The sequence below is a fragment of the Centropristis striata genome, chromosome 6 (genome assembly GCF_030273125.1).
Source record: "Centropristis striata isolate RG_2023a ecotype Rhode Island chromosome 6, C.striata_1.0, whole genome shotgun sequence".
Lineage (NCBI taxonomy): Eukaryota > Metazoa > Chordata > Actinopteri > Perciformes > Serranidae > Centropristis > Centropristis striata.
This window is the reverse complement of record NC_081522.1, coordinates 20,578,099-20,594,108: the sequence shown is the minus strand read 5'-3', so window position 1 is coordinate 20,594,108 and position 16,010 is coordinate 20,578,099. Positions and strand designations below refer to the sequence as shown.

The 16,010-nt window shown below is 42.3% G+C and overlaps 1 protein-coding gene across 1 annotated transcript in view; it reads right to left on the bottom strand.

The window, feature by feature from the left end:
- Nucleotides 1-375: 375 nt before the first annotated feature.
- The window catches only part of LOC131973600 (neural-cadherin-like), a 110,335-nt gene continuing 94,700 nt past the window's right edge, over nucleotides 376-16,010 (bottom strand). Inside the window, exons 28-33 of the mRNA XM_059335639.1 lie at nucleotides 15,820-15,986; nucleotides 13,175-13,439; nucleotides 12,311-12,494; nucleotides 10,138-10,388; nucleotides 3,687-3,841; nucleotides 376-1,417 (exon numbers count right to left, since the gene is read on the bottom strand). Coding sequence (XP_059191622.1) covers nucleotides 851-1,417; nucleotides 3,687-3,841; nucleotides 10,138-10,388; nucleotides 12,311-12,494; nucleotides 13,175-13,439; nucleotides 15,820-15,986 — 1,589 coding nt within the window. The 3' untranslated portion in view covers nucleotides 376-850. The remainder of the gene's footprint in view (nucleotides 1,418-3,686; nucleotides 3,842-10,137; nucleotides 10,389-12,310; nucleotides 12,495-13,174; nucleotides 13,440-15,819; nucleotides 15,987-16,010) is intronic.

Here is a 16,010-nt window from a genome sequence, read left to right as displayed (position 1 = left end):
AGTTCATACTGGAGATTCGGGTCAGAAGGCTACAGGCACTGGACATGAATGATTCATCCTAAAATTGACTTTGCTCTTTTCATCAGAGGATTTTGTTGCTGGTAATGGGTAGCAAAGCAAGACAAGAAGATCTATTTCCTAGTCATCCTAATGAACAGGAATAAAAGAAGTCAGATACACTGAAAATACATTGAAGGATTACACATTTGCAGGTATAAGAAACAGGCTTTACTTTGTGTCTGCTGAGCTTCAGGCTGAAAAAAAAAACACATCCTGACAACATTTGATGATGAAAGTTGGCTTCGACTTAAAAAAAAAAAAGGGATTTGACGATCACTAATGTGAACTGGTGTTTGAACAAGATCAAGCTCAAAATATTATCAAAGATAATTATTTATTTAAAAGGAAATAGATAATACAAATGAAACAAAACCATTTTTGTCACATAAACGATTTCATGAGTCATTAACGGCAACAAGAATCCGGCTCTCTCGCAGGAAACTCATTTGCTGTCTTACTTGCAGACATTACTCTTATGAGTTTGATGACATGAATAGATTTGACACAGCGCACTTCCGAAAGTGCTTTCTGTGGAGTAAATACTGTACAGTGCAATGCCAAGTAAACAATACATCACATCTGATCATTCATTGGTAAACATGTTTTATATCAAAGAACATAAATGTTCAAAGTTTCATCAATACAGTACATTTATAGCAGACTTCACATAGACCCAGGGCAACCTCCCAGTCTCAGAGTATTTCACATTTAATTATCTCCCTTTGGAATTCCACCAACGCCTTCTGATTAGTGTTGAGCAACCTTCAGTTCTGTTTCTCCGAGTGCAGCCTCAGCCGCTCTTCTCACAGTTCAGCTGCCCTCTGCTCTCCTTCAGTTTGTCTTTCTGGCCCTCCGGAGTCTTGGAGTCTCCTCTCAAATCGCTAACCACGGCTCGGAGGGTTTTGAACCTGTCCAGCCGGTTGCTCTGGGTCGCGTGAAGGCTGACTTCTGAACCCTGAGATGCACTGAGGGAGCTGAGGGAGCGCACCGCGGCCAGGCCGCGCTCTTTCCCAGAGGGACGCCGCGGTGTGGTCATGGTGCCAAGCTCCCCCGGGTGCTCCATGTCCCTTATGACCTCACACAGGTAGCGGGCCAAGTCCTGGCTGGAGAAGGACAGGGTTTTCTGGGAGCGGCGGAAGGTCAGAGGGGACGGCAGGGTTTCTGTCTCTGAGGGGGGGATGGCCAGGCGCAGCGCTATGGCCGCGCTGCCATTCCCGTTAGACACCCACTTCTTGTTGTTGTCTTGGGGAAGCTTAGTCTGCGGGTAGGAGATGATGCTTTGTGGATAGCTGTAGCGAAGGGACTGTGCTGGGCTGGGCTGGAGGGAGCGCTGCAGCTCCACCATGTTAAAGGCATTCTGAGAGAGCAAAAGAGAGAAATGAAGGAAGGAACAGAAGAGAAGAAAGAAGATTTTTCCTGTGTAATCTTTTTTTTTTTTTTTAGAATTTAAAGGTATACTATTAGAATTTTCCTTTAAAAAACAGTGTACAAACTCGTACATAACTCTCTCAGTCATTACTTATGTCCCACTATGTGTGTGGTGGTGTCTATATCGTATATATAATGAGTAGAAATATAGCATTACTTTGTGCGACACTCAATTCAAAGTACTGTACATGACAACTCAAATAGGTAAAATGACTTCAGTTGACACAGTGAAGCAGCAGGATTTTCCAGCTCTGTTGTTTCTTCATCATCTCTGACTCCAGCAGTGGTCCTGTTGCCTGGTAAAGTGCTGCTGCAGGCTACCCGTAAGCTACACTTTGTCATCTTTGAAGTGTTTTTGTCAGTTTTATCTTCGGAAGTGTGCAAGTCGGCAGCGATTTGTGCTGAAAACTGGGACAATTGACCAGCAAATGTTTTAAATTGGGGCATTTTCATGTGAATTTATTATTAGATTTCATTTTGAATCTCACTTTTGGACTTTTGGTTCAACCCTGATCATGAACCCAGTATTGTGACTTGTATTGAATTGTGATTCGAGTGTATCATTACATCCCTGGTAATGAGGCAAGCTCGTTCCAAAACGTCAGTGAGTGAATCTGAGGTTTGCTTTCACTTTCGTTGAGCCGGGGAAGAGAGGCCATGTTTAAATGTTCCGTTTACAAACAGTAAGACAATTCCTGCATAGTATGCCTTTAAAGGAACACTCCACCGTTTTTTCATATTAAAACATGTTATTCAGTCAAGTAAGACGAGTTGATACAGACCTCTTCCGTCTCAATGCGTGCACTTAATCGCCCTGGCGCGCGGCGCCACTTGGCTAGCACTTAGCTTAGCCCAGTTCATTCATTAGGATCCAAACAGATGGACAGTTGGAAGCGACCAAACTCCTCCACGTTTTCCCTATTTAAATACAGCTACACGAGTAGTTAAACGACCAAGTATGGCGACACAAAATAAAACGTGGCGCTTTTCTAAGCGGATAAAAAGGATAACTATAATGTATGGCGGAATAGCACTTGGGAGCACTTCGACTCGGCGCAGTAATATCATCACTCCTGAAAAATCTTCTCCCCCTCCCTCTCCCTCTCCCTCTCACTTCCGTCAACAGAACCAACGTGAGCTGCACCAGGAGTAGTAGTTCGAGCAGAGCTGACGAAGTATCAAGTTGTAGGAAGATATTTGTGAACAATCATGGTTATAACGTGCATCGTAAAGGGTTGCGATAACAAGCAGAAGTGAAGTGAGAGGGAGAGGGAGAGGGAGGGGGAGAAGATTTTTCAGGAGTGATGATATTACTGCGCCGAGTCGAAGTGCTCCCAAGTGCTATTCCGCCATACATTATAGTTCTCCTTTTTATCCGCTTAGAAAAGCGCCACGTTTTATTTTGTGTCGCCATACTTGGTCGTTTAACTACTCGTGTAGCTGTATTTAAATAGGGAAAACGTGGAGGAGTTTGGTCGCTTCCAACTGTCCATCTGTTTGGATCCTAATGAATGAACTGGGCTAAGCTAAGTGCTAGCCAAGTGGCGCCGCGCGCCAGGCGATTGAGTGCACGCATTGAGATGCAAGAGGTCTGTATCAACTCGTCTTACTTGACCGAATAACATGTTTTAATATGAAAAAACGGTGGAGTGTTCCTTTAAGAGATAATGAAAACGTTTCCACATGACACCAATCTGTGCTTAATGAGCAATGTCACTAAGTAAATGCCTCTGCCAGCAAATGGACGTGTTCCTCAGACTAAGACTAAGATCCACCATGTCGGAAGAGGTGTTGGCATCAACAGCACCATTGATTACCCAAGTAATTAATTATCTGACTGCAGAGGGGGTGAAAACTGCTATTACCAGCACTATTAAAACAAAGGCATTAACAGCTATTGGTGTCTACTTGCTTAATTTCAGCTAATTGACTCACATTCCTAGATCTCCAGGGAGATGATATTTGGTTTTCATTTCACGGCACCGACAAACACCCTGATCCTGTTTTCTGCTTTAGCGTCTGTCCTACCTCATTTGTATTCTTATATCCTGTTTAAAAAGTTCCTGAAATATGGTATGATGACATTTAAAACGCATAAAAATGCAAATGAAGAACTTAAAGCAGTGCGATGTTTGTGTTTAGTGCTGTGTTTACCCTCGCTGCCTGTCTAGTAAATACCAGCATGTGCATGTGTTTACCTGGTCCTGCTCCCCTCCGCCTTCCTCGTCGTAGTTGAGCACATTTTCTCGGATGTCCTCCCACTCGCCGTGGTGCGCCGACACATGGTACACACCCTCCTTCAGGCCCTTGTGTCTCCTCCAGCAGGAGTAGAGGAACAGGCCCAGCATCAACACTGAGGGGAGCCAGAGAGCAGGTTAACTCAGCGGGAGCATTCTCGCATAATTAAACCGAGAGGAAAAACACATCTTTGGGTGTAAATGAAATTGGCACCACGAGCGGAAAGTGTTGATATCAAAACTGAAATACTTGACACTGGCTGTATGTGAGTTTTTTTTTAATGAATTATAAAAATAACACTACATGTAATTCTAAATAAATAGATCAGGCAGACTAATGGATTTTCCACCACGTCAATTTGTCCTGTAAGACCTTTTAGGTGCCATGTCTGCACAGTTAGGACACACTAATGGAACATGCATGGGAACAGAGGCACCACCTTTCCACCTAATCCCATTGATGTTGCATCTCTGTTTCCCGTCTTATCAAAGACCGCAGTTCCTCGGAAACCTATTAACTGAATTTGTACTCCTCCCAGCTTAAACTCAAAGCCTTGGTGGCTCTGCAGAACGTGGAAAGCAATGCTGCAGGAGCCGAGCAGAAAAGGTCCTAAAGCATACACATCAATCACAGCTATTGTGTGCTGAATTATACAACATGCTGGACTGACCTTTAAAGTCCATTAATCTCAACCAATATTTTTCTCCCATCTGCCATCCCTCTCTCTTTCTCCCCTCTTCGCTATCTGTTTTTACTAGTTCACTCTTTCTGTTTTTTTATTTTTTATATCTGTGTGATTCTTTTATTTGTCTCTCTGTATTGGTGCTTCCCTCGGTCTTCCCTCTTCTCTTCCCCACTCATTAAGTCTCTCACGGTTCCTGTTTTTCAGTCCCTCTCTGGCCTCTGTCTGGCCTCAGCTTTTATCTCTCACGCTAGATGGGATCCATTTCAACTAGAATGGTTTATATAGTGCGTGCTAAGTATCAGTTTAATTGGAAACCTTCAGAGAAATGCAAGGTAATCACATTAGTCTGGATTTTTAAAGTAATTGCCTCGAAAGAGAAGAATGCACCAACGGCTCTTTGGGGTCACACTAACAGGCAGGTATTCATAAACAAAGACAGAAAAACAACTCCCCTGGAGCTAATCTCTGCCTGAAAAAAATGCTATCTCAATTAAAAATCATCATCTCTATTTATTCACTGCCTGGAACATCTTTAACACCTCAGCCGCTGCACTTTTATATGCTGCTCTCATATGAGGTAGAAAAAGAGATATTGTAAGCTTCCCCCCTCGCTACCTCCGCTGGCCATCCTCAGTATGGGGTGGGTGGAGAGCGGTATTGATCAGCTGATCCGGCTCCTTCACCGCTGTGCCGGAGCGCCCTTGCAGAAAACACCAGAATTTCGATGAGGCCCCGGCGCCGACGAGACGCCGGCCCTCCTCCTCACCTCCAGAATTACCTGCTCTGAGTTGTTGCCTGCAGGCCCACGCTCACCTCGACCCCCGACACCACCTGAGCTGATATTCTACACATCTCTATAGGCAGGGAGCTCGATACACAGCACACAGGGGCTCTCACACACAGACAATTAGGCACAGGTAAACACACACTCGCACACTAGTTGCCTGTTTGCCCCTACAGCCTGCAGCCACTACTGCCCAGAGTTGTGTGTGTGTGTGTGTGTGTGTGTGTGTGTGTGTGCAGCTACATTCCAGTGAGATCAATATCACTCAAGGCGGAGAACAAACATCGCAGTCATTCATCAATCCATAATGCTGCTGCCTCTCTGCCCTCTAACCGTTACTATGAGCAGAGTATTATGATGTTAGCCTGGACCGGACTGTACATTATGAATGAGTGTCGAGTAAACAACTACAGCAACAGCTTGATCAAAACACTTAACTCTTTGGCTGCAGCTCCTTAATGAGAAGGAATGAGCTGAGAGGTAGATGAGACATCAATATGGGGGGAAAGGAAACTGACGAACGAGCAGAAGGAAATGAGACGGATGAGAGATGGGAAAGAGTTGAGAAAAATAATTTATTTATAAATCTTTCAGGGGATAAAAAGTACAGGCACTTTACATGATCGCTTGGCGTCCAGAGCCCATATGGGCAGCTAATTTCTTCCATTCTTCAAAAACCAGCATGTCAGATTTGATGCTGGACTAATGAGGCTTGGTCAGACATCAGCTCATCTGGCTCTGTCAATAGCTCACGCTCCACTCACATTCTGGTCGGTCTGTGATGGCTCATGTAAAACTTAATAATGGATGATCATTTTAACTTTTAATGCACGTTGAGGCAGAGAAGTAGTCCCCCTTTAATTTAGCACCCAGCTAGCAGTCTTGCTCAGTACAGAGTGTGTATTTATGGTGGTGGTTCCTGTGGTGATGAGGGTCATCATTAACAACTACATTTTATAGAGGCACCTGTTCATTAAGCCACGGGATTAATCTTATTTCCACATTCAGAACCGTTGATCATGAGGTAAAACTGGTTCTTCTCTGCTTTCAGGTTGAGAGAAAGAATTGTTCAGCTTATTTTATTCCCTTTTTTTCAATGTGTGAAAATGTAATTACAGTCATCAAAGACAGCTCTTTCCAATCTGAATTATATTACGGAACAGGCGGTGATTCTTGGGGAGGTGAAAAGTTTGAGCCTTGAATATAAATGCCTCATCGGCGACAGCGGGTGAGCCACTTCAAATGGACTGCACCTTTCTTTAGTTAGCATGCAAGCAACACATGAATTTTCATGAACGACGCCAAGGCCGTACTTTATCATCTTTGAATTCATTATCAAATATTGAAGACCGCTTTATGTGTTTCACTCTCAAGTGTCAGAATAACTGATGTCCCAATACTAGCCACATGCCCTGGAGGGAACGTTGAGTCAGTTATAGAAGCAGGGACAGTGTATTGAATTGCCCAAGCGTTTTATAAGCCTGTCTCTGACAGAAAGACTCATAAACAACAATGTGGCCCAACAGGGTGCAACAACATGCAAGCCACTTGCACACATGCACACACGTACGTCCTTCTATCTTTGTGAGGACCAGAAAAATTGCATTTCTTTAGCTATAATGCCTAAAGATAACACTATTAACTCATCCCTCTCCTCAGCCTTAACGATGCATTAAAGGAACAGTTCATCTTTCCTGTAGAGATATCAATGCATATACATTTAAAAAGGCCCTGCTGGCAGGAGATGTGGGTAGATATTGAATCTTAAGCCTATTAGATCTTATCACAGCTTATGACACCATCAACCGTGCGAGTTTATTAGACAATTTACAATTTACAAAAAAAGCCGGTGTCATCAGCACCCAGCTGGTTTGAGGATAGAGCTGAGCCATTAGCCGATTGATTGATTAGTCAGCAACTATTTTGATAATGATTAATCATTTGCTGTGGACTTTTTTATTCATTTTTATTTCTGTGCCCTTAAGTCCTTATTATTATTTTAGTCATTTTGAAAGCAAAATGCTGAACAGTCCCTGGCTCATTTCAGCTTTGCTTGTTTTCATTTTTGAAACCCAAAATTTAATAACTTTGGGTTTCGGACTATTGATCTGAAAGAACACTTTGAAGATGTCACCCAAAGAAATTTCATTGAGGGCAAGGCGGCAGAGGGAAAGTGGTTGGTTGATTATGGTGGAAAGGGTGTGAAGTGGTTTACGTAAACATGGGCAAATGGGCATTTTAACAATTAATTGGAGGTTTATCATTGAACGTGCTGTATACAACATTCAACGGTTCAGAGTCTGAGCAGGGGGTCGCCTCACACGGCTCTTGTTCTCATTCCCAAATCACCACATAATGAGGCTTACAGACACCCCTTGGTGTCACATTTTAACATGCTGGGTACTCACATACACTAATATACATTCTTGGTTGTATCGGCAACCACAACAAAGAACAGAGGAACTTAGATGACAACACACAGTCAGAGTCACAGAGTCACAGTCTGGTCAGAATAAAAATACATTTTGTCTGCTATATTAATTTTCTGCATGCCATGTACAAAAATAGTAGTGAGTGGCATGCCTATTCAGGTCTGGCCTTTGAAAAACAATGAATTAGTTTGAATTGAGAATATTTCCTTATCCCAAAAAAACAACAACACATGGTGTTCCTCAGTGTTCAATTTTAGGCTCTCTGTTTTTCAGTTTATATATTATACTGTATATGCTTTCACTTGGTTACATATGCAAAAATCTAAAATGTATTTACATTTTTCAACTGTTGCACTTTTTAGACCCCTTAATTTAATTACATTTGGTGCAGGGAAAAATAGAAATGGTTTAGACATATTTCCTTCAACTAAGAAATATATCCAGATTTAATTTTGTAGCTCTGCAAACGTGGAAAAGATCTCCCATGTATTCATACCTTCACACTTAAAAAAACACAATATACGCATGCAGGCATCAGTAATAAAAGCTCCATAATTCAGCAGCTGTGCTCACTATGAAGAGACCACATAACCCTCAGCTTATACTTATTGACGTTAGGATTCTACTCCTCATCTATAAAGCAGTCCCAGGTTGAGCTCTGGTGTACATTTCTGAATACATTTTTGAACTTATGACCTTTTACATGTCAGGAAGCAGCCTTCGATCATTCTATAAATCGAAGTCTTCAAACGGGAGGCTTTTTCAGCAAAGCCCCTCAAAATCCCAAAGCCAAGACTTTCCAGTTCAGTTTTTTACTTTGAAATACTTCATAACTTCCTTTTTAACATGCTCTCACTCGATTATTTCCAGCACTATCATAAAATGTTGTGAACTGAACCCTACATTCATATTGCTGCCTTAATCTGGTGTTTTTGTTTTGTCTTTTTTATTACAGTTTGAATTGTTTAATGTCACAGCTTCTATCTTTTTGCCGACAACAAAATGCAGACATGATGCAAGTTCAAATCAATATATTATTTTTCTCTTCTTCTATTTTTAGTAATTTGATATAGGCTTGGAAAATGTGATTTAAAAAGCATGTTTGTTTTCATAAACATACCTATTATTGAGTCCCACTGAGGCTTTGATTTAATATTTTCATCTGCACTGGATAATGTGTCAATCAGATGCCTCCACTTGACTCTTGTGTTGTGCGGACTGCATGCTGTGCTATAGTTAGTTCCGCATTTAGTCACATGACATATTATACATAATTATTGCTTGTTTAAATAATTGCAGATACCTCAACGGACATTAAATGCCAGTAGAACTCCTGACCAGAGTCAAAACCACATTACCGCATACCTAATTTGAAGCCATAGCGTCGGTAGTCCTCTGTGGGCAGGTGGTAGTGGGTATTTTATAATCATAGGATGTAAATAGCAAGCTGGTACATTATCCTCCCGCTTGCATGCATTTTAAAATACACAATGAACAAAATTGTTTCTTCAAATTGAAAGTTTTGAGAGGGGGGAAACAAAATGCTGCCATTTGAATGACTAAAATGTTTTTGCATTTTGGCACAAAATGTTTTTGCAGATTACCCTGTTTATTATTGTCCTTTTTTTCAAGCATGCTGCTCGCTGCCAGATCTCTGACTGCAGGAATCTAAAAGCATGTCAGACCATGTAATATCACCATGAGACAGACCTTAACCCATATCTAACCCATAGCCTGGAGTCACCCTAGAATGAACTTGATTATGAGACAATAAAAAGCTGTCCTCCTTTGGCAGTTTTTCCTGATTATAGCTCCAAACAGTGTACGTACAGTCAGAGTAAAGTGTGCAATATGGACACATTTAGAGGGGCTTTGGAGAACAGAACATGTACACAGAAATGTGAGAAAGGCGAGAAAAAAAATACATCAAGGGAGTAAAATGAGTGGATGGTGGGATATAAAATAAGTTGGACAGATAAAAAGTAAGGCTGAGAGGGAAATTGACTTCTGAAGTCAGAGCGTAACATTGGAAGAGACAGGGGACACAGAGGTGATGAGAAATATAGAAAAACACATAAAGAAACCCCTCAATTCTCCAAGGACTTTTACAGCTTCTCCATGAATCACAAATTAAGACATACAATCTTTCCCTCCCTGCTTCTCTTCCATCTATTTGTTTCATGTTTCCACCAACCTTCAATGGAGAAATCACATTCTGGTACAACTCAAGAGATAAATACAGCTATAAGATATGTGTGTGTAGATTTCACAGAACCAAACAGGGGTGGAGAACAGATAAAACAGTGGATGTTACAGATAAAATCATACATAATGCAAGGATTACACCATGAAGATGAGAACAAACGAAAAAACAAGATGGAAATGAATGTTCTGAAGATGAGAAAGAAAGAAAATGGCAGACAGTAACATGCATTAAAAAACATGAGTTGAGATGATGACACAAGTGCTGGGTTACCACAGGTAGAAGAGGACGTAGTCGACATAGCTACCTAGAAAAGCCAAGACACAGATGCTGATGGCGAACATGGAGCTGAGGCTGAGACTATTGCCTTCCACGTTGTGGAACATGGCGAGGGTCACCTCGCAGTGGCGTCCACGGTAACCCTCACTGCAGCGGCATGAGTAGCGGGATGGAGAGTGAGCCACACAGGTGCCGTGGCGGCACGGCCGGCTGGCGCACAACGTGTAGACGCACACTTTGCCCAAGGAGCTCTCTTTGGTCATGTGGCCTGGAGGACACCTGCGCAGAGAAGAGACGGCAGTGTAAAGAATAGACAGGAAGCACTCGGGAAGCTGTCAGATAAAAGAAGAACTGAAATCTACAAAGCTATGACACCTAAGCTGACAGTGTAGAAAATAAATCCCTCAGGACTTACACCTCTTATATCAGATTCAAAGATATGCTCTTTGAAGGTTACAGAGTGTCGACTGTACCGTAAAAAAAAAAACACAAGAGAAAAGAAACCGAGAAGCAAAGATTGGCTTTGCAATAGTAGTCCCACAGTATATTTGTACAAAACATCCCCTGAATATCATTCACCCCTGCCCCCTGCCTCTCTCAGCGCTTTGTAACCTGAGGCTGTGCTGCAATCACAGAATATGGATATCCAGCCGCAGTGAAAAGTCACACACTGTTTCGAAGTCTTGAAATCACAGCCAGGAGACTCAGTGGTCCTGCAGAGTTTAAAGGGGCAGCCGAGACTGTGACAGTTGCTGCTGTTATACACTATTCTTCAAGGCAGACACACTATTAGACACAGTGTAACAGGGCTGAACTCAGCCAAGCTGCCACCTGGTGGACACACAGAACATACATGCACAAACTACATGTGCATGAGTAAAGTATGATTGCTCTTCTTTTATGTGCATGTAGATTTATACATTGTCACTAACGATTTGAGTATATTAGTAAATGGTATGCTAATATATTATAGATCATTTATATGCCAGTCATGAGTGTAAATAAAGAAAGGCAGTGTTGGTGCACTGGGTCTCCTCCACCCGTTCTCCACCCAACAACAGGCCCTTGAGACCGATTCAATAAAATACATAAATAAATAAAAAATACATGTATATACCCTGGATCAAGGCTGACTCACTGAGAATATCTCCCAACCAATATGCTTAATGGTGTGTCTGTGTGGGCACTTCATTCCTAGTTATTAGAATGCACTAGGCCCCATAATAATAACGTGCACTGCTATAATTTATCCACGCCACTGTTGCCAGTTATGAATTTTGGTAAATTATCATTAACAAACACTCATTCATTCCATTTTTAAACGTGACATCAACAATATTTAGTTATTCACATGCAACAATGTACTGAGTACAGTTGTAAATAATAATAAACTCTTAATATGTGAATTTGATTCCAGACACACATCATGATCAAGGATGATAAAGTTCCAGCGCAACAGATTTTTCACAACGTGGCGACCCAAAAGTTGCTCTTATTAATGTCTGATAAGTAATCTGAAAAGTATGGCTATTATGTACGGCTTATGAAACTTAATTAATAAATAATAATAAAACAATAAATGTTGCCTTATCAGAAAGTTGTAACATTAATTGAAAAACTGAATAATGATTTAAAAAAAGGATGATATAAAAAGATGTGTATTGCTATTATGATTAGTAATTATGATGACCTCCTGTCTGTCTTTGCAGTAAACGTATGACGTCATGATTTTCCAGGTGGTTCCACTTGACATATTGTATTTTTGGTCCGATGCACCTGAAATCCTGTCACAGCCGATTTGTCTTCTTTGGGTCTTTTTTTGTTGTCATATTTTGCTTTGAAAACTCAATACAGAAAAATGCTTATTCCCAGACCTGACAAATGAAAATAAATAGCATTCAACTTAATGTGAGCAGTTGTTAATGTTTTGAACAAGTTACTTAACATTTAAAACTTCCTCTCCAAAAGGTTGTATTAGTCTATCCTCCTGCTGAAGGAAATCCATACTGTGCAAGTGTGTCGGTTTTGATGTTGTTTCTTATTACAAAGGTGCTGGCGTTACTAATTTTATTATGAGCACATCCGTAGTATGCAGTATTTCTTGTTGGTTGTGAGTGTGCAAATGTGTACAGAACGTGCTTGCATACTGTAAGGTGTCATTAACATCCTGGGTTATTTATTTTCATGTTTATTTACAGCACCTGCACTCATGGTGTCTCCAGAGGTCCACGCAGACCAGAGGAGGCGAGCAGTGATGTTTCCTGCAGGCTTCTGAAGAGCAGCCGACGGAGACGCCCTGCGAAGTGACCACCTGAAGTCCCTCTGAAAGCTGCTCCCCACCCAGAGGGATGGATCGCCCGTTAAACCTCATATCTCGCAAACAGCCTAGTGGGGAGGGAGAGAGAAAAAAAGAGAAGGAGGAAAAAAAGAGTTTACAATGTCAAAAGACACACTAAGATACCAGTCCGCAGGCAAAATCTTTTATGGACGCGTATTTACACCATGGCAGGGGTGTAAACTCTAAACACACACACACACATTGGCACACATACATAGACTCGCTGACACACCTGCAGACCGATGCACATGCGCGCCCTCATGCATGCAAACACACAAACAGCCTGAGGCTAAGCTGTCAGCATGGAGTACTTTTTTTTGTAGGATATTTTCTCTGCTGGTTAGTTTGCTCACTCTGTGGGAAGCATGAGGTCTAACAAATCATTTAAATACAGATCAGTCCCACTGGCTCACTTTCTCTCATCTGCTTGAAACTAAGGGATAAAACACCTTTGGGCCAGGTTGTGAGAAGTACCAGCACCAGTGAGCGGTAAGCATATAAGCACTGAATTATTTATAATCACATTCATTTTTTAACAGGTACAGAATGGGGAATTTCAGAACTTGGAGTATGTGTTTGCCAATTAATTAATTTATAAATTAACCTGTTGATTCATTCAACTCATCCATTGATTTTCCCACTCCACATTAATTCACCTGTTCACTCATTTATCTTAATATCCACCAGCACAGTCTCATTTAACAGAAACACGTAAGAAGCCACCTACCAAGGAAGCTCCGATTGTGTCCCGAGGGAAACCAATTACCGAGCATCACCGTGGAGGGGTCAATAATGATCTCCTGACTCCGCCCAGGTGAAGCTGTAACCTCTCGTCGTCCTCCACCTCCGTCCATTCGCAGGGTGAACTCTCTGCCGTACCGATCCAACTCCACCTCATGCCACTCGCCATCGCTGAGCCGATGGTAGGGCAGCGTCAGGTTGAAATCTCCATCTCCAAGGTTGTAGACAACAGCCAGCAGACCCTGAATCACCTGAGACACACAGTGGGGCTTTGCTGATTTGAAATGCAGGCATTCAAACAAACAAATGAATCTAAGGAGCAAAAAATAACAAAGATGTTTTTTATGTGTTATGCATGTGCTTTGAATTTACAACTGGGCTGCATTTGGACTTTTTCCAGCGTTAGAACCAAAACAGTCTGTTTAGTCATCAATCACTAACACTGTTTGTGTTAGTGAGGATTTCAGGGCTCTGAATGGATGTGTGAATAGAAAATGTAAAATGAGGTGACACAAATTCTGAATCGACAGACCTGGACTGCTGCCATATTGTGCTGTGTCGATGGGCAAAAACAGATCTTGAGCATAACAACATCATAAGAAGTAGGCCAGCTCCCATGGTGAAAGAAAAGGCAGCAAAGGTTGGCCCGAACAAATATTGTGATATTTAACTACCAAGAACAGACTCTCTGTGGTGAAGCCGACAGAAAAAATGGCATGAAAATTTCAGTGGTAAAAATTAATTTGGCAATTTTGCAGCTATGATGCTTTGCAGACCTGCCGTACACATTGCTGCATGGCAGAAGCCGGAGTGATCCCGAAGGGAAGCTATACAAGAAACAACAATTATCTTCAGCAGTTAAGGATGAGCGAACACAATGGACCCAACCAATGAGGGGCTCCCATAACTGCAGCTTGTACATGTCCAAAGCTTAATTAGAAACAGTGGGGCAAGATAATTCACATTCAGCCCAGCCTGCATTAACTATTGCTCCCTCAGCATGGGCATCTCAAATGCGTCTCCCCCACTGGACGCACACATTCACGGTAAAAGCTGACTGTGCTCTCCCCACTGCCTCATCCTGCCCTCAAGTCCACAACAAAAATGAGCAAAGGACAAAGGACTCAATCAATACTCGGGGAAAAAAAAATCTGATTATATAAACTTTCTGCAGTGCCCCCAGAGATCTATGCAATTACCATTACGCACAAAATCTTCAAGTGTAATTCTAAAGTCTGGATTTCTATAGAGCTTTTCAAACTCAAATCAAATTAAGTACAAAAAAAATGAAAGGCTATGATTTTAGAGTTTTGCAATTCTTAAGGGTCAGTGGTCTTTGACAAAGTAGTGCATGCCACTGTTCCAAAAAACTACTTCTCAGACTGCATTAGATAAATGTTTTCTTTACAGAGACACCATACTCCTTGGAGAGCTGCATGTTGTTTATACCCTGCTAGCCCTCGGTAACCTTTGTGAGAAAGTGTGGTTATTTATTCAGTGTGCACTCTATCCCATATCTACCCTTAAGAAAAAAAAAAGAGGGGGGGAAAGACAGCCCTTTAAATTAGGGCTTGTTGTCGGCAAACACACCAGGCTTGAGCTCAAGTGTTTCTAAGAGCTTTGAGACAACCAGACTGAAAATTCTTCAGCATGCTGCCGCAGACAGACATCAGATGTTTTATACAGCTCACCAATTCAGCTCCAGAGAGGCTTTCACAGCGAGGCTTCACAGCCAGCATACAGTAAAGGCTACAGCCTTTTCCTCTTCCTGTCACCGTGGGGCTCCAACAAGGGAAGAGGACAACATTGTTTTTTTCCTCATGATGTGTAAAGACCCCAAAAGAAGAACAAGAGATGAGGTCGATGCTTTAAACAGCGCTGTCTAACAAATAACAAGTGAAAAGACAAGATGTTTTCAAAGACAGACCAGTGGTGTGGAATATAACACAACGGAGACAGGTTCACGGTGAACAGCTGACCTGAGAGTTAGCCAAAAGTGACAGTCTTAACAGAGCCATTTACCTCCAGGTGCTGTTTATACTCGGCCCGTCAGTCAATGAAACGTAAGGCCTTGACGAAACACTGGCTTCATACTCACTCAGGAATGTGTCAGGCTGCAGAGGCATGCTATTATGGAGGTTTGGCAAAGCGAGGGAGACTTGTCTCTGTGTGAGCACCACTCCATCCCGGAGCAGCATGCATGCAGACATGATGTGAGCTCTCCACTCCAAGCAAGCTGTGTCAAATCCTTCAAGTTCAGAGCAGGTGATCTGACCTTCTTTTGAGAGCCCTCTGCCCTTGAAATACACTGCACACTGCGCTTTCTGGCCGTTTTGATGTGAAAAATGAACCACAGACAGAAATAACCTAGAATAAAAGGAAGCCTAATTTCTTAAATAGCGGCCTCTCAATAGCACTATTCTTCAGACTTGCTGAAAGACCTTGTCGTGAACATACATATGTCAATCATCCAGCCCCCTCAGTTTCCACCCATATGTCTCCAACCCTGATATTACTCACTCTCAGTCTGACAAGCAATTTTTTTGTCCGGGCCCTAATTATCATCTTAAGACCCACAGACAAGACAATCAGAGCTGTCAAGGTGGAGGGGAGTGACCAGCCGTGACTCACCTCTAAACGTAGGTATTCATTCTGCTCCTGGGAAAGCAGGCTGAGAATGACACCGGCGGCGGCACGTGTCCGAATCCCGACCTGGACCCTCGTCTGTCTCGCAGGCAAGGACCAAAAGAGCTGGAACTGCACGTGGCTCCGGCCGTCAAAGGAGTACTCTGGAGCCACTTGTCAATCAAAAACACACAAGG